The 19,596-nt window shown below is 44.7% G+C and overlaps 2 protein-coding genes across 3 annotated transcripts in view; one reads left to right on the forward strand and one right to left on the reverse strand.

Annotated features, from left to right (window-relative positions):
- Positions 1-8,719, reverse strand: part of NME9 (NME/NM23 family member 9) — an 81,821-nt gene extending 73,102 nt beyond the window's left edge. The window contains exon 1 of the mRNA XM_082262097.1: positions 8,566-8,719. Within this exon, the coding sequence (XP_082118223.1) occupies positions 8,566-8,598 (33 nt within the window). The 5' untranslated portion in view covers positions 8,599-8,719. The remainder of the gene's footprint in view (positions 1-8,565) is intronic.
- A 224-nt stretch (positions 8,720-8,943) lies between these two features.
- LOC309559092 (uncharacterized protein) overlaps positions 8,944-19,596 on the forward strand; it is a 108,248-nt gene continuing 97,595 nt past the window's right edge. Inside the window, exons 1-3 of one of the 2 annotated variants that reach the window (XM_082262227.1) lie at positions 8,944-8,986; positions 12,682-13,200; positions 17,084-17,174. In XM_082262227.1, coding sequence (XP_082118353.1) covers positions 12,702-13,200; positions 17,084-17,174 — 590 coding nt within the window. In that variant the 5' untranslated portion in view covers positions 8,944-8,986; positions 12,682-12,701. The remainder of the gene's footprint in view (positions 8,987-12,681; positions 13,201-17,083; positions 17,175-19,596) is intronic. The other variant, XM_082262228.1, reaches the window with a different exon arrangement.

Raw genomic sequence — 19,596 nt, forward strand, 5'->3', positions numbered from 1 at the left:
CTGCGTCTTACCCTGGAGCAAATCGGTCTCAGCCCGCTGATGCCAGCTAGAATTATGGCCCTCTATAAAAGTCACCTTCCGCTAGGCTCCGGATTAACGGCTCCTTGTCTCCTACCTTCAACATACACAACGGCACGCGCAGGGTTACCCCCTATCTCCGCTCCTCTATGTCCTGATAATGGAACATCTGGTCGTTGCTCTTAGCAACAATGTAACGTTCTGGTACCTTTGGGTACCCTAATTACTCTTTCATAAGTGTATGCGCCCCACCATTCTCTTTTGGTAAGGTGCGCATACACCTTTAAGACTGATGCTGTCATCACTGAGCGCCGGACTGGATGGCTATTTAGATCGCCGGCTCTCACTCACATGTGTTCGTTCAAACTGCTTTGTGAAGCTCTCATGCTTGCAAGCATACCTCGCTGTCGGAACCACGCTGCGCTGATCCCTGTATCCCGCTACCGGATCATCCGCTCTTGCCGAACCTCTCCTCTGCTACATTGCTATTAGTGATAAGTACCCCACAGGGGAAACCTCTATAACTTTCATACTAAAGCTTACACTATCTAGCTCTGCATACTAAGGACTATTACTACATCTGCATTATCTAAGATTGCTAGCTCTTGAGCCTACTACCACCTGTTCTTGCACTGGGTTGATCTCTCTTGTATGTCCACCTGCTACTCTGTCATCTGCTACCATACATGATTGCTAAACCTATCTGCATCCCATCTGCTACTATCTTACTTTCAAGAACATTTCCTTTCAAGTGTCTGTCATCTACCATCTCTACCCAACCTGTCTCTTCAGCCTATCATCACTGTGTTACTATATACATAAGTCACTCTAGGAAACATCTTATTGAGTGTGTGTATTTACTTGCTGAATTGAGATCATCCACACATGATGAGTCATTGAGAGTTGGGATTGGTGTCTCAGCGTTTCTCTACATGACTACTGAAGTGGAATATTTCTGCAGCTGAAAATCCACATCATACATAAAACGCAGGAGCGTTACAAACAACCCCAATGTTTGCGGATTGACCATCGGCCCCATACATTCTAAACTAGCGCTATTCGCAGATGACTTACTGCTCTACATCACTTCTCCTCAAAAGTCCCTCCCTGCGATCCTGGCCGATTTCCGCGACTTTGGCCTTCTGAGCAACTTTAAAGTTAATCACTCTAAATCGGAGATATTAAAAATCTCCCTGCCTAAATCGACTCTTAAGCGTATCTCGGACACACATCCCTTTAAGACAGGGTCCTCCTCCATTCGCTACCTGGGCGTCAATCTGCCTTCTGAACCGATGCGCCTCTTCACTGACAATTTTGTTCCACTCTTCACTAAAACCCTGTCTACCTACTCCACGAAACGCTTGTCCTGGTTTGGGAGGATCAATGTTCTGAAGATGGACGTTCTACCTCGTTTTTTTATACCTCTTCAAGCGCTTCCTGTTCACATACCTGCCTCCTTCTTTGACAAGCTGCGTAGAGTGCTTTCGAGATTTGTATGGCTCCATAGCCGACCCCGCCTAAAGTATGCGACTCTCACCCTTCCAAAGTCTAGAGGGGGCACCGGTATCCCAGACTTCGCTCTCTACCACCAAGCAGCGACCTTGACGCGCCTAGTGGATTGGTTTCACAATGCCCCCACTAAACTGTGGGTGCAACTTGAACGTCTTCTTGCCCCCTTTGATCTCAGGGCAATCCCCTGGACCCTGGTACATCTTCGTGGTCACACTTCCTCTTTCAACACTTAAGCACGTCAGACCTTGCGGGTCTGGGATTGCCTGAATAAATCGGGCCGTCTCTCAGGTCCTCAGGGCCCCATGATGCCCTTCTTTGGCACCCCAGCGTTCCCCCCGGCAGCCTCCTGTTCTAGATTTGGACCTTGAACTGCAAAGGATCATCGACGGGTGTCCCAAATTCTCCGAACTGACCTGTCCTTGTTGACGACTCCTGCTTCCACCACTTCCGACGGTGATCTTGTGAGCTGGCTGCAGCGCCGCCAGGCTCTCTCCTATATACGCACCCTGCCCTCGCTGACTGATGTTCGGGGAGACCCTTTGGAGTTTGACTTTATCCTACTTTAGGATGTTCCCCCCATGCACACGGTATCTCTCTTATATTCCTTACTTCTACGTGCCCTCCGCCCTGACCTGCCGACATATACTGCTGTCTGGGACAGGGACCTGGGGCGATCCCTTTCATCTAACGACTGGTACAAATGCTCCGCGCTGACCCACTCGCTGTCTCCTGCTACATAAGTTGAAGAGAAGGGGTTCAAACTCTTGAGCAGATGGTACAGATGCCCTTCCTCGGTTACCTATATTGATCCACTTCAGTCGGACCAATGCTGGCGGTGCACGTCATCTAGGGGAACGCTTCTTCATATCTGGTGGGAATGTCCACAGATCCATGAATTGTGGACTGGAATTATTGCTCTGTACTGCAGGCTCCAGGCAACCACAGTTTCTGTGACACCGGAATTGGCCCTGTTGTCTTTGTTACCAGGCTCCTCCTGGTCGATCAAGAGAGACGTCCTGCGGTTTTTCTTGGCGGCTGATAGGACAGTGATACCCAGGCACTGGAGAACCAAACGCGTACCCTGTAAACTTGAGTGAGCTCTGGAACTAGACAGACTTCAGGACATGAAAAACCTACTGGCACGAGGGGGGGGGGGGGCAGGGAGGAACGGTTCTCTGCTGGGTGGATGTCCTGGGACATGTTTCGGTGTTCGGATGCCTTCAAGTCCTGGCTTGATTCACCTGTGTTCCCGGGTGCTGGGGAGCGGTAGTGGGACGCGGGCGGCCCCTCCTCTTTATTTCTTCTACCTTCACCCCCTTGGCTTACCTCTGTTTTCATCCTCCTGCTTTATCTCACCTCCCTTCTATCTATCCCTCCTCTTTGGCTATACCACTGGCACCATAAGGCAATCCTTTTTGTGCTTATTTGTTGTTTTTAGGCGCTTCTCAGCAGGAAGCCTGAGTATTTACCAATGCCTTACACACTTCACACCATCTTCTACTGCGACGCCAGCTATGGCGGTGTCTCTACCAGTGTTGTGCTTTGTTTGTCTTATCTTTTGCTTATGTCGACTCATGTTACACCAAGTAGCAGTTTGTTAAGCTGCATATTCTGTAAAACCCTTCTTTCTCAATAAACGAAGATTGAACTAATATAACTGGATACTAGCATTTATCTGATTACCTCTTGGGGGATCAGGAAGGAAATGTATCCCCTGCTGGAGCACACTGGATCATGCTTTGCTGGGTTTTTTTTTTTTTGCCTTCCTCTGGATCAACTGCACGTAAAGGATTGTATAATTTATATTTTCCCTTTTATTGGTTTAATTAGATGGGCTTGTGTCTTTTTGCAACCAAACTAATTATGTAACTATGCAATGTAAGAACCTCTGATGAAAGAGGGATTCTGGCATTATCGTAAGCTTATGTTTTTTTATTGATAAGTAACTTTTATTTTTTTTGCATTTTTAGACTAGGGTGCCTTCAGGTTTTATATGCTTTTAAAGATTAGCAAGAGTGGAAAAAGATTGAGAATCCAAAGCCAAAAATGTCCCTTTTTTTTTTCGTTTTGGATAAAGTTAAGAAGGGTTAGAATTTTTTTTTTTTATTGCTTTCTGTCATATTGTTGGGGAGAGTCGCCCTCTCTATTTGTTCTGATAACCATTGTCACCAGGGCAGGAAGTGATGGGAATTACAAAATGTGTTGGTTGTCATGGAACCGTGAAGAGAGGTAAAATCTCCCTGTGAAGATACCTGCTCTGGTGACAAGTGGCCATACACACTATACAATTGTCTTTAGATTTTTTCCTTTAGATTTACCTAAACCATATAATATGAGTTTAAATCTAAACACTTACAATTTGTGTGCAATCAGGCAGGCTCTTGCACTACATAGTTCAAGGTAAATCTAACAACAAAAGTTGTATAGTGTGTATCCAGCTTAAAAGGGAAGTCAAAGATCTCTTCAAAGTGGGTGGAATTGTCCTTGTTGAAACTGGAATCCCCATTAGAAGACTTTACCTCTGGGACAACTGAAACAAATTTCCTATCACTTCTGCCAATGGCCAGCAGGTGAAATAAGAGGGTGAATCTTCCCACCTGGACACAGACTGCAAAAAAACACCTGACAAAAGTTCTAACCTTCCACCATCCAACCAAAAGTTACAAAAATGTTTTGCTTTGGGCCAGGTTCACATTACCCACAGAAATTTTACTACTCAAGGCACTGTTCTTTCCTTTTTTAACTTGATAGGAACATCACTAAGAGATATTCTGTTAATTTCTAGGCCGTGGGGCAGTGCCGAAAAATGCAGACATGTTGCTCTTTTATGTAGATAAATATACAAAAGTATATTTCCACGCGCCAGTGGTAAAGGGTATGCTATAAAGTGCAGACAATATGTATACCTGAGAGAATATAAATAAATAAATAAATATGTGAAAAAGCTCTGAGGACGTCACCGGAAGTGACGAAACGCGTCAGCTTGGAACGCATAGCGTCGTAGCGTCACGCAGGTGGAACGCAAACCGGAAGCCAACACACTATTCCGCGAGGAGGATGTGTAGCCCGCACCGCTGACCACCAGTGACATTGTGCATTCGCCTTTATTGTTATAACTCGGACATTGGGTACATAAACTCTTATTTTGAATTAATATACTACACCATTTGGAGCATTTTTCTCCCTCCCTACTGCATCTGGCTATGTGATCTGGAGCCCAAGGAGCTGTTATCAGCTCATAGGACCACACTCAGTTTTTGCTGATTGATTTATATATTATTCATTTACCACCAGTCACTTATGCAATTTATGATACCGTTTTAAATTATTTACTGAAAATTGATGATCCACGGTACATATATAATTTTACCTATTTATATATTTAACCACAATTTATTGTATTATTGCTATTCATTATTTATATCACAGCAAGCACTGTATTTGGTCCTAACAGACCATCCACCTACAACATGTTGCTCTTTTCCTCAACGTTCTGCCCCGAAGCTTACAGCTGTGTGGAAGTGCGAACGGGGACATAGAGAACCATTGTCTTCTGTGTTCCCATGTGGAAAGCTGTGAACTGGAGTCACCACACACATTACAATCTGACCAGGGCTTCTTTTTAGCAGGGGAATGCAGTTCCAGTGCCTCCAATGCTGGCTAATAGGCAGGTATAGGGATCTATTGTTGTGTGGGGGTTTATTATTGCTGGGGAGATCTCTTACTGCTGGTGGGTTATCGAATGTGGCTTGTGGGTCAATTGTTGCTGGAAAAGATCTACTGTTGATGGAGGGGGTCTAATGTTGCTAGCTACTGGGGATTCTATTGATGCTGGCTGCTCAGAGATCTATTGTTGCTGGTGAGGGTCTCTTGTTACGGAGGTCTATTGTTGCTGGTGGGGGATCTGTGGTTGCTGAAGGGTCAATTGTTACTGTGAGGGATCTACTGATGAGGAAGGGGTCATTTGTTGCTGGCTAAAGGAGAGTCTATTGATGACTGCTGCCGGGAGATCTATTGTTGCTGGTGGGGGTTTATTGTTGCGGGGGTACTTTGTTGGAGGGGTTCTATTTTTACTGGGGGTGGGGGTCTATTGTTTCTGGCTGAAGGGGCTCTATTTTACTGCTTTTCTTGTTATTAACAAATTCCATACTAATTACTGAGCTTATGATGTTTTATTCACTTGTAATTTGCTTCAGTTCCCTAGCGCAGTCCCCTCCGTCCTTGCATATCATATCCCTCTCCTCCTCTGGCAGTGTCAAATTACTGTCTGTGCTGGCCCAGCTCCTCCACCCTCATCTCCCTACATAACCTTTCTGTAGCTGTTGGGAAGGAGTGACAGCTCTGAGTCTGCTGGAGCTGCTGACATTGCATCCAATATGGCGGTGTCCATCAGCAGTGGTTCACACTAGTGCGGCTTTGAAATTGCACCAGAATTTCAAAGCCACAGATCAGTGTGACTTGCACCTCCGATTTCATTGCAAGTCGCAATGAAATCTTAAAGTCGTGTAGGAACCTTTTTCAAAGTCGCCATGACGTGAGTCACGGCAATTTGAATGGTTCCATTGCTGACAATGGGGTGCCATTTGTCATGCAATTTGGAACTGTCACCAGACCTCCACATTGAAAGCTGAGAGTCAGCTTGTTAAAAGCACATGTCTGCAGCATGCTAAAAATCCAAATCCCTAGCAAGTGGCTGGGGATTCAGATTTTACTGCCCCATCCTGCCACCCTAAGACGGCTGCCTTATGGTTACACTGATTGCCACCATCTAAAAACCTGCAAATGTGAAATGGACTATGAGAAGCAATAATGTGCAGAACTTCTTTCTAGTATCCCTGTTTTCCTCCTGGGGCCCCAGGAAACTTCCCATTCTGCCCTTAGTTTACTCCTACAGTGCTGCAGACTTTTCTGGATGTGACACTGGACATTGATCGATTAGTGTATAAGGGTATTGCTCGCCACAGTCAGTACCGCGTAGCTGTGCACACAGGGTGTGCCGCCTGTGCCTGGGAACACCATAATCATTCCATGTGGTGCAGAATCCCTTTGCTGCTTGAGCCCTGGTCAATTTAAACGTCTGAAATCTCACCAAGACCCCCCAATCAGACTTGTAAAAAAAAAAATAAAAAAAAAAATAAGAAGAATAAGAATAATGATATTGTAAAAATTATTAAAAAACAAAATTGTAAAACAAAATAAAAAAATAAAATAAAAATAAAAAACTACCCCCCCCCCCACCCTTACTACTACTGACACTAACCTCTGCCCGACTGACACAGTTCAATGCTCTAGTGACTGACACCATGCACTGTCCTACTGACACCATCCACTGCTCTACTGACACCATGCACTGTCCTACTGACACCATGCACTGTCCTACTGACACCATCCACTGCTCTACTGACACCATGCACTGTCCTACTGACACCATGCACTGCTCTACTGACTGACACCATCCACTGCTCTACTGACTGACACCATGCACTGTCCTACTGACACCATCCACTGCTCTACTGACACCGTCCACTATTCTACTGACTGACACCATCCACTGCTCTACTGACACCGTCCACTATTCTACTGACTGACACCATCCACTGCTCTACTGACACCGTCCACTATTCTACTGACTGACACCATCCACTGCTCTACTGACACCGTCCACTATTCTACTGACTGACACCATCCACTGCTCTACTGACACCGTCCACTATTCTACTGACTGACACCATCCACTGCTCTACTGACACATCACTGCTCTACTGACACCGTCCACTATTCTACTGACTGACACCATGCACTGCTCTACTGACACCATGCACTGTCCTACTGACACCATGCACTGTCCTACTGACACCATGCACTGCTCTACTGATACCATCCACTGCTCTACTGACACCATGCACTGCTCCACTGATACCATCCACTGCTCTACTGACACCATGCACTGCTCTACTGACACCATGCACTGTCCTACTGACACCATGCACTGCTCTACTGATACCATCCACTGCTCTACTGACACCATGCACTGTCCTACTGACTCCATGCACTGTCCTACTGACTCCATGCACTGCTCTACTGATACCATCCACTGCTCTACTGACACCATGCACTGTCCTACTGACACCATGCACTGCTCTACTGACTGACACCATGCACTGTCCTACTGACACCATGCACTGCTCTACTGACTGACACCATGCACTGTCCTACTGACACCATGCACTGCTCTACTGATACCATCCACTGCTCTACTGACACCATGCACTGCTCTACTGATACCATCCACTGCTCTACTGACACCATGCACTGCTCTACTGATACCATCCACTGCTCTACTGACACCATGCACTGCTCTACTGATACCATCCACTGCTCTACTGACACCATGCACTGTCCTACTGACACCATGCACTGCTCTACTGACTGACACCATGCACTGTCCTACTGACACAATGCACTGCTCTACTGACTGACACCATGCAGTGTCCTACTGACACCATCCACTACTGTACTGACTGACACCATGCAGTGTCCTACTGACTGACACCATCCACTGCTCTGACTGACACCATGCAGTGTCCTACTGACTGACACTATCCACTGCTCTGACTGACACCATCCACTGCTCTGACTGACACCATGCACTGTCCTACTGACACCATGCACTGTCCTACTGACACCATGCACTGTCCTACTGACACCATGCACCGTCCTACTGACACCATGCACCGTCCTACTGACACCATGCACTGTCCTACTGACACCATGCACTGTCCTACTGACACATCCACTGCTCTACTGACTGACACCATCCACTGCTCTACTGACTGACACCATGCACTGTCCTACTGACACCACCCACACTTACATGAGTTTGAGCTTTGGGGTGCACATCCTAATGAAATAGGCTGCACAAACCTATGCAGTAGCATGCTCAGACAGGGATAATAGGACAGGTCATAAAAAACACTTAGCAGAGTTATAATACTCGAGTATACAATGTCCTGTTAGTGACAGGTGACACCATACCTGCAGTGTGACATCTTTCTTCTTGCCGGCCATCGTTGCTGCTCTCCGTGTCAGTACAGATCTGTCGGCCCAGGGTCTCCTAGCAGCACAAACGCTGCTTGTTGGTTTCCATAACTACAAGAAGCTGAACATTGCATGCTGGGTTCTCCTCCTGCAGACCTGCGTTCTATCCAATAGCTGAAAACCTGGGAGGAGCCTATATGGCTTATCGCTTGACAGGCTTTGCATTTCTCCCACAGGAGTGTGTTCTATCCAATAGCGGAGAACCTGGGAGAGGAGTCTATGCCTTCGGCCTATCACTGAGCGGCTTTGCAGCGCTTGGTCTTGTGACTGATATTGTGTGCTCTGTGAGGGGAGGTGTGTCTGTCTAAGGCACGGAGGATTGGCGGGAAATGAACGTGGACGAAGTGTTGGAAGAGCTGTATGTAACAGTTACATTATGTAACTGCTGGTTATAGTCGGTGTAAGGGGAGCGGGAGGATGAAGGGGACAGGACAGTCTGGTGTTCCCGCAAAGGAATGGGAGAGGAAGCGGCGTGTTCTCTTCCAGTGCAGTGATAGACGGTGTGCAGGTTCAGCTGACAGAATAGCTTCCATTATTCTAGGCTGGACTGAGGAATCTGATAGTTGCTGTGTGTCCCCAGACTACGGTTGTGTGAAGTGTTGGCTCCCTCACTGTCTTCTTTCTTTGTGGAGATGTGCCCTATATTGTTCTGGGCTCTGCTGTCAGTGAGGGAAGCAAAGGCTTACAGTTGTCACCAGCGCAGAAATAGAGCTACAAATAGAGCTTTCTATTGGTGGTAATTGATCACCATTGGGTTTAATTTTTGTGCTATTAAAAAAAAAAAAAAAAAAAAGGCTGACAATTTTAGGGACTTTTTTTTTTTTTTTTTTTTTTTTTTTTACTTTGTATTCTGCTACATGTTTTTGTTATAAAAATCCAAATAACTGTATATTGATTGGTTTATGCAAATGTTATAGCATCTACAAACTATGGTGTATATCTACTGGAATTTTTTTATTTTTTATTTTTTCCTAGTAATGGTGATGATCAGCGACTTAAGGCCCGTACACACGTAGCCATTGTCGGCCGTAAATATTCGGCCACCGACCGGCCGATTGTCAGCTTGTTAGTATGATGCTTCCGACTGCAAATTTTTGGCCGAACAGAATCGGGTGTGCAGGCTATAAAATTTTTGTTGGCCAACAAAGAACGGCCGATTGTTCCTCAGTCAGTACAGATTTCGGCAGACAAAAATCAGATGAGCAAGACTGGGCATGCTCAGAGAAAAAACACACGGAAAGTTAACCATCACATGACATCACTTCTGCAGTCGGCTGTTGTTGGCCGACAAAATTCGTGTGCAGTCTTTAGCTCTTTTCAACCGACAGGACAGCACCGGACAAAAGACGGCCTGACAATTGGTACGTGTGTACGGGGCTTAAGTTCACACTACCGCGACTTGGCCGCTTGACAAGTCGCGGTCCAGTCAGTGCTATGGGAACCGTTCTAATCCGACTTAGAAAATAGTTCCTGCACTACTTTTGACCGAAGTCGGAGCGACTTGCATTGACTTCCATTATGTGAAAGTCGTGGTGCACGGCGACTTCACTAGTCTCCCCTGAAGTTGGATCGCCATAGTGTGAACCGACACTTAGCGGGACTGAAATGTAACGGCGAACAATCGGTCACTTGGAGATTTATTTACTAAAGCTGGAGAGTCCAAATCATCCTCACTTCTGCAGAGAAAACGGATCAGCTTCTAACCTCAGCTTGTTCAATCAAGCTTTGGCAATAAAACCTGGAAGCCAATTGGTTTCTATGTAGAAGTGAGACTGATTTTGCACTCTCCAGCCTGCTTTAGTAAATAAACCCCTTAGTCAGGGGTGTATCATGAAATCGGTAGGCCCGTCTGCAAGATAAAGTGTGCCCCTGGCTAAATAAAATTAAGCAGGAGGCTGTGGGTAAATGTCGGTGGGGCTTAAATTATGCAAAATTATTAGGTGTGGTTTAGTAGTCTGGGATGCCTTACATAGCGCAGAATGTGGTAATGTTAAATAGGGAGTGTATGGAGGTGGGTAGTATGTGCGGGAGCGGAGCGCATGGAGGTGGGTAGTGTGTGCGGGAGCGGAGCGCATGGAGGTGGGTAGTGTGTGCGGGAGCGGGGCGCATGGAGGTGGGTAGTGTGTGCGGGAGCGGGGCGCATGGAGGTGGGTAGTGTGTGCGGGAGCGGAGCGCATGGAGGTGGGTAGTGTGTGCGGGAGCGGGGCGCATGGAGGTGGGTAGTGTGTGCGGGGCGCATGGAGGTGGGTAGTGTGTGCGGGAGCGGAGCGCATGGAGGTGGGTAGTGTGTGCGGGAGCGGAGCGCATGGAGGTGGGTAGTGTGTGCGGTAGTGTATGTATGTATGTACCAAAACCATGCAATAGGGAATTTTTTCCCATTAAATGCATAAGTTGACATCTCATTCAATATATTCAGATTGGTGAACAAAATCTTCCTTGATAAAGGCGCTATACCTGTAAGCCGAAACGCGTAGGAATTTGGATATTCCTCTCTACAGACTCCAGGCTGAAATTTCCAGCGTGGACAAACAGAGGGACATATTCACATGTCACCATTTCACTGTGTCACCTTTCTCTACTTACTTCACAATCGCCAATGGGTCTATAACCCAGACACCAAATAGTGTCACCATGTTTTGTTTTAGCCCCCGTTCACACTGGGGCGACCTGTGAGGCGACCTGGTCGCCTCCCATAGGGAAGCTGCGGACCCGTTCTGATAGGAGCGACACAAGTCGCTCTGACTCAGAAAAAGGGTCCGGAGCTTCTTTGGGGCGACCGCCATAGACTTCAATGTTATGAAGTCCGTGGCTGCCGCTCCGAGGTCGCGGCGCGCTGCTCGCACCGCGACCTCGGAGGTCGCGGTGCGAAGTAGCGTCGCCCCAGTGTGAACGGGGGCTTACGTTTTTATTTACTCAATAAAATTGTATAAGAAATTTTACAAAAACAACTGATTTACTTGGCCCATAAAGTCCCACTTTCTTGGTCTGAGGCACCAAACCCTCTCAAAAAAAGGTATCAGTGGGTTGCCAGGTGTGATGACGACGGGGGGTGGGGTGTTGGCAAGGTATCAGTGGGTTCCCAGGTGTGATGAGGATGGCACAGTATGGGGTTTTAGCAAGGTTGCAGTGGGTTGCGAGGTATGATGAGGATGAGAGGGGGAAAAAAAGAGGAAAGGCATAGAAAGAGAGAAGGAAGGATCGCAAATATGAAAAAAAAAAAAAAAGACACTTTTTTTGGTGTGATCTGTATTAATAATGAATTTGGAAACTGGGATGTTTATTTTTAAGCATTTTAAATATCTATTACCTCAAACTGCACGTCTGCAGGCTGTAACTGATGCTGTTGAAAAGTCAAAAAAGAACGCTACAAAAACATGCACAGTACAGAGGTGTCATCTCGTTTTATGTGAATCACTGCCTTTTGTAATCCACTACAGCCTGTGTCCTCATGCTTTTTATGGGAGGCAGATCATCAATCAAAAAGTGATATCCCACCCTCTGTGTTTTTTTTTTTTTTTAAGTTATTGGGCATGGAGGAGGAAGGGACTGGGCTGTCATTTAGGATCTGTATAAACTCCCAAATGTGTGATATCAATATCGTGACCTGAATAGCTCAGCTAAAACCATTAAGTGTTCTCTCCAGCAATAGAGACCAAACTGAGCATGTGGAGCTGAGCTACACTTACTGTATGTTATCTGGACTTGTCCAGAGTGACCGTGCAGGAGGGGGAGGATCTGTGCATACAGGATCACACACAGCCTTTTTACACAATGCGGAGAATTAATCACTTAAGTTACACAGTGAGTATAAAAAGAATGCTGTTCTGCATATACAGACAGATTTTACTGTTGTGGGTCTAGTAACACTTTAAGGGCATTGCTTGAGATTTCTGTAACTTTACCTCAAATTCTGTGTAGTCATCTTAGAAAAGCAGTGAGCTCATGTGTCCAAGGAAGGAAAATTCTGGGAAAATCTGTCTACAAGCAAGTAAATGGAATTTGAGAAAAAACATTTTCTTCACTTGTATAGTAAGACTTGTGTTTTTTCCATAGGTATAAATCGGTTGCACAAGATGAAGATCTCTAAAAAAAAGAACCGTATATCTGAAAGCAGTTGGAATTCCTCCACTGTAGACAATTCCATGGGCAGGCAAAATATTCCCTCATCATCTCCAATAGCATTGGAAATAACGCAATTCTCTAAGCATTTGAAAACAGGATTCAGAAGTTGTAAGCGTGAAAAAACATCTAAAGACACAAAAGAGAACATCTCACTTGTTTGTAAAAGTCAATGTGGAGTAGATGCAAAGTCCTCTAAGGCATCACATCAAGAAAAAATGTGTGTAGTTGAAATGCAAAATGGCTCTGATTTATTGTTCGCTAAACCTGAATTTGAAGATTCTTACAGTACAGAATCCAGTGACATTGAATACAGTTATGGCATAGTTGATGGTTCCGAACCTGGTGTGTCCACAGAGCCATGTGACAAACAAAAAATGTGCAAAGAATGCAGAAGACTTTACGAGAGAGCCAGAATCATCAAACACACTGAAGAAACTCCAAAAAAGCCAGGTTGGTGTTAAAACATTTGTGTGCACAATCTCTTTATTGCTTAAAGGGTAACTCCACTTTTATGGGGGGAAAGCACATGTACAATTGCTACACAAGTCATATTGTATTTAAATGTCATTAAAAAAAATAACTTTTTCTTTTTAAATCTGCACCGCTAGAATTGTCTCTAAATGCAATGCAGTTTGGCAGCCTGGAGGTGTTCTGTACACAGATGGGTACAGAACGCCCCCAGAATTTATTTCTTGCTTGTGTAATTGGGTTACTGATTTTCCCAGAAGTCTGAACTAGGATACAAGTCAGACATTGAGCATCCCCTGAAACAAAAATGTAATTTCTCTTTAGTTAACTGACAGACACAGCTCCATATCTTCTTAGACCCTTGGGCTATGCTGCTCTCCCCACATGAGTGGGACTAGGCGGGAAAATAAATTGGGCAGTCCCGGGGGGTATACTCCCACTTCCTACTATAAGACTTCAGTTTTTTTTTTTGCCTAGTCAGGAATAAGGACCTGGTTCCCTGCTGGGATCTCTGGTCCTGGCATTTTTTCCTTTTTACATGGCATTTTTTCTTTGTTTTATTACTTTCTTAAATCTAAAAATGCGGCGCTGAAAATAAAATTAAAATATCTGTGAATGAATTTGAAGTGTGGTGTTTAACATTAATATAAACAGCTACTAAAAGTGCAAAATTAATAGTGGAAAGTGTGAAATTATATTAAAATTGGGTGAAATTAAATAAAGCATAATGAAATTAAATTTGAAATTAAAATAAAATTTAAAATTATCTGTGAATACATATGAAATGTGACAATATAAGACAATTTATTAATTATATGTAGCACCCTCCTAGATGGGTGCTAGATAGGAAGTGTAATTTCCTCTGCCTGCTTATCAGGAGAGTGGCAGGTTAAACCAAGTTGCTCTGTCTGCTTATCAGGGGAGCAGGATTTCTAGTCAGGCCTGTTGCATGTGTCCATGTGTGATTCACTTGGTCTGGGGGAGTGTCCTCACTGTGCCCAAGAGGGGAGCCAGTTGGACAGTGGAGGAAACCCAGCCAGTGACACACAGGCTTTGTAACTATCTCTGTGGGTTGGCACAGACAGTGGCGCATCCTGGGATACGTTATAAAAGCCAAGGGCACATGTGACAGGGTGTCTTTGGGCAGGAAGCCAGGTCCCAGGAGGAGGGTGATGGCTGTCTCTCCTTCTGTTGCTGTGGTTGGTGGTCACAGGCAGTCGGCCTAGTGGACCAGGAAAGTGTGGCTGAACCCAGAGGTCCAGTGGAAGCTGACTGTGGAGGTGAAGGCAGAGCAACTCTGGAAAAATAGTGTCCCTGAGTACAGGGGAGCTTGCCAAAGGTTCTCCCCAGGAAGGGGACCGCTCTAGTGGCTAGTCAGTGGACGGGTGAGAGTAATGGTGGCACCTAGTTGTTAACCCTGAAGAGACTTTTCAAACGAGAACAGTAATCTTATCTTCACTTCAGTGGTGAGGTGACTTGCCGCATTCTACAGATAGTTGTCCTCAAGATTGTGCATAGTTACTAGTTGGAGTATCCCATTCATCTCTTCTCCTATCCCAGTTCTAAAATAAAACACAAAAAACCAACATCCCCTGGATTGAGTATTGACTGAGCCAAGGACTTTCTTTGCCGATTGTTGCTAAGGGCAACCCAGGGGAATCCAAAAAGTGTAATTCTCAGCAGTCCTCTAGGGGGCAGTGCTACATATATAAACAAATAAGTGTTGAAAAAATATATAATATCTGTGAATAAAATTCATAGATCACCTGTGCGATTTTTTTTTTTTTTTTTTTTTGTTATAAACAAAAAAGCGACTTATTTTGAAGAAAAAAAAAATCATTTTCTGCTACATAACATTCCAAAAAAAAATTTAAAAATCTAATTTTTTTTTAACATTTTAGGCCATATTGTTTTCTGCTACATATTTTTGGTAAAATTTTTGGTAAAAAAAAAAAATCGCAATAAGCTTCTCTTAATTGGTTTGCGCAAAAGTTATCACGTCTAACTACGGGAAAGATTTGTCCATGTCATTTTTTTTTTTTTTTTTGCGGTACTGCAACATTGCAGCAGACAGATCGGACCTCTAACTGATATTTTTTGACACTTTTGGGGGTACCAGTGACATTACTACAGTAATCCAGTGCTAAAAATATGCACTGTTAATCTAATGACACTGGCAGGGAAGGGGTTAACAGTATAGGTGATCAAGGGGTTAAATGTGACCCTAGTGGAGTGATTCTAACTGTGGGGGGGGGGAGGGGGGTGTGGCTTCTGAGATGACCACAGAGACATGTGATCCTATATAGCAGAATCACATGAGCTCTGCGATCATCCCAGGGAGGACGGTCGGCTGTGTTTACAACAGCCGACCGTCCTCTCTCAGCGGGGAATGATCGCAGGTGTCAGGCGGCAATCGGAGCCGCCTGACACGCGCCGGTTTCCCCCCTGATGATCAGGGGCAGGAGCACAGCGCCCGCTCGCCCCCTAGCTCCTCTCAGGCGAGCGAAGTAGGTTTACGTCGTTTTGCCTGCCCGAGCCACCCTGCCGCAGTAAAAAGGCAGCGGGTGGTCGGGAAGTGGTTAAATAAATGTTTGTGCTTGCGTAGAACATGTACTTGATTTTCTTGACCAAGCACAGTGGCTAAGTGGTTAGTGTGATCGCCTAGCACAGTGGTTCCCAACTCCGGTCCTCGGGACCCACCAACAGGCCAGGTTTGCAAGATAACTAAATTACATCACAGGTGATCTAATTTGCTGCTCAGTGATTGCAGTATTCTAGTCTGCATCCCCCAAGGTAATACTTAAAATCTGGCCTGTTAGTGGGTCCCGAGGACCGGAATTGAGAACCACTGGCCTAGCAGCACTAGGGTTCAAATCCCAACCACGACACTACCTGCATGGAGTTTGCATGTTCTCCCTGTGCCTGCATGGGTTTCCTCTGGGTATTCCAGTTTTCTCCCACACTTCAAAGACATGCTGGTAGGTTAATTGGCTCCTGCCTAAATTGGCCTTACTGTATGTACTGTTTGTTGGAATGTGAGATAAGGGACCTCAGATTGTAAGCTCCTTGAGGGCAAGGACTGATAAGAATCTACAACATACTGACAGTGCTTTAGAAGTACCTGTAATAAACACACTAGCTAATTTTAATATCTTTTTTTTTTTTTTGACAACTGTCAGCAATGGGTTATTAGTTTATATCTGGTGTTTTTTTTTTTTAGTCTCCTATGGGGCTAGTTACTTTAAATCAGGGATCCTCAAACTGCTGAACTACACATCCCATGAGGCATTGTAAAACTCTTTTTACAGACATGACTAAGCATGATGGGAATTGTAGTTCCCAAACTACTGGAGGGCCATAGTTTGAAGACCCCTGCTTTTATATGAAACTACTTTTGTCCAGAGCAGTTGCCAACTGCTTTGCAGAGGTGAGCGCTGAGTTGACCTCTCAATCTAGAGATCGGTGGTAAGATGTAGATTATAGTGTTACCTTTCACTATGCCTTTATTTACCAATGGCAAGGAGTGCAGTTTTAATGCGTTTAAAGGGGTTGATAATGTGAAGTCACTATGCATTGCTTTTTTTACTCTTCATTTTGATAGTATCACTGTTTCATCCCCCTTCTCCTCCTTCTTCTCCTCCTTCTTCTCCTCCTTCTTCTCCTCCTTCTTCTCCTCCTTCTTCTCCTCCTTCTTCTCCTCCTTCTTCTTCTCCTCCTTCTTCTCCTCCTTCTTCTTCTCCTCCTTCTTCTCCTCCTTCTTCTCCTCCTTCTTCTTCTCCTCCTTCTTCTCCTCCTTCTTCTCCTCCTTCTTTTTCTTCTTCTTTTTCTTCTTTTTCTTTTCCAAACCAACAACTTTTCTATCTAGAGTGTAGCCACTGGAGCAGTAGATTCTGGATGATGATGAACCGAGTTTCCTTGCAAAAAAAAAGTAACAAGAAGAAGAAACAAAACAGGTTGTATTAAAGAAAAACAAAAAAAAAAAATAAAAATGTATCTATATCTCTTTACATTTGTAGCATATCTAATGACAAGGTGATATGGAACATGTCTCTTTCCACAGACATGTCTAAAATTTGCCTCTGCTTTTCTGATCACCCAGGCAAGATTCATTTAGTGGATTTGCAGCCTTATGTTTTACCCCTTCACGCCAAATTAACACATATATGCAACCTCATGGAAGTAGGCTTTATTCCATGGGGCCGCACATATGCGTATCTCCCTTTGTGCTGGGAGCACGCTGCACAGAGCGCTCCCAGCACAGAGGCCGGGGTTTTGCGAAGATGTACAGTATACACCGATCAGCCATTACACTATAACCACTGACAGGTAAAGTGAATAACATTGATCATCACGTGACAGTGGCACCTGAAAGTGGGTAGGATATATTGTGCAGCAAGTGAACATGTCTCCTAAGTTCTAGAAAAGGGGAGATTAAAATTAAGCAACCAAATGGGCTCCTTATGACTCACTCGCCGGTATGGCGATAATAATATTACCATACACAAGATGAAGTGATATGAATAATTCTGAATACTATATGTACAGCTGCTGCTATCGTTAACTAATCAAATCCAAACGGTGTATATATTATCCCAAGGACAGATGATGGCTGTCAGAATAAATCCACACTAGCAGGGCTACAAGACCAAGGCTGGCCATACACTATACAATTTTCTTGTTCAACTTTCCTTTAGATTTACCAAAACCATATAATATAAGTTCAAACCTGAACACTTTCAATTTGTATGCAATCAGGCAGGCCCTTGCACTACATAGTTGAAGGTAAATCTAAAGGAAATTGAATAAGAAAATTGTATGGTGTATGGCCAGCCTTAGTCTCTTAAGTCCCAATAGTAAAATAACGAAAATCTTCAGAGGTGACAATCATATGATGCTGCAGACAGTCGGATGAATCAAACTTGCAACCCAACAGGTGAGTCAATCCTTAATGCTGAAAACATGTAAGCATGCACCGCTGTGGACCCTCTAGGTAATGCCCACGTACGTATAGGGAATGTATATTGCGCCTGGTACCCAAGGACCACAATCTTGTTAGCAGCAGCAAACCACAGATCTCTTTGATGCAGATAGTAGCGATTCTCCTGAAGACTCTCAATGATCATGCAATTGGATAAGGGGACTCGTAGTGTAAACTGCACACAATTTTATTTACACTACAATTCATATATGCACTCGCATTGTATATTTAAAAACCAGTGTTACTTATCGTAAAAGGCTTCCTCACGGCTGCACTGTCAAACACCGCTTACATGACTCGTACTGCCCGCGGCTCGGTACCAGCCAGCGAACTTCCGGGTTTGGGGTGTGACGTCAGACGTTCCGGTTGCCGGGTGACCACGTGCTCACCCTCAACGCGTTTTGTCACACACAGACTTCTACGGAGGGCATGGGCACGCTGCACCTCCTTATATCGTTCACCCAACAGGCGGTTCACGTATCCCACTTGGCAGTGGCACCGGAAGTACAACAAGGGATTTCACGATCACCGTTAGTATGGGGAACTTTATATACTATTAAACAAAACCATCTTGTATATGTGCATAGTTATTTGCCTGTGTCTTTGGAAATTAGTACTAATTACTGTAATATCTCAATGCCATGGTCATGTAATCATATGATCTTAGGCAAGCAGAGGAAAAAGGGGAAAAAAAACGGGGGGGGGGGGGGGGGAACCGATGACAAAAGAACAAAAAAAGGACGGAGGGGGGTAACACAATCCGCATATGAAACAGAGAGCATCTAACCTGGAGATCTAATAATTGCTTATAAAGCAATTCAAATCGAGCTCCACGTTTAACTCATTAGGATGGAGCGCATTGGTAAGGTAAATCTAATGGGTTTCCCTTTTGGATAACTCTGACTAAATTGGAGCCTCTCATGCAGGATTTAATTTTTCTATTCCCCAAAATCTCAGGTCAGAGGGGTCCTTGTTATGTTTACGTTTGAAGTGTAAAGAAACAATGTGGTCTTTACAACCCTTACGTATATTTGCAATGTGTTCCGATGCCCAGAGTCCTCTTGGTTCACCCTATGTAGATTAAACCACATGGGCATTTAAGGCTATATACTACATGCGTGGACATGCATGTTAAGCAGTCTTTGATATCAAAACTTTTCCCATTTGCAGAGGACCTAAAAGAAGTAACTCCTCTTAAATGGATGTTAACCTGCCTACAGGCTTTGCACTGTCTGCAGGCAAAGAACCCCTCTCTATTATCCCAAAAGATTATGGGCTTCTTGGGTGGACCTCTCCTATAGATGAACCTCTCCCAAAAGTTGGACCTCTCCTATAGATGAACACCGGTTCTTTAGGCAATACTTTGCCGAGAATCTTGTCCATACATAGAACATCCCAGT

Source organism: Pelophylax lessonae (assembly GCF_965119305.1).
Source record: "Pelophylax lessonae genome assembly, chromosome: 6".
In the NCBI taxonomy this organism is placed as follows: Eukaryota; Metazoa; Chordata; class Amphibia; order Anura; family Ranidae; genus Pelophylax; species Pelophylax lessonae.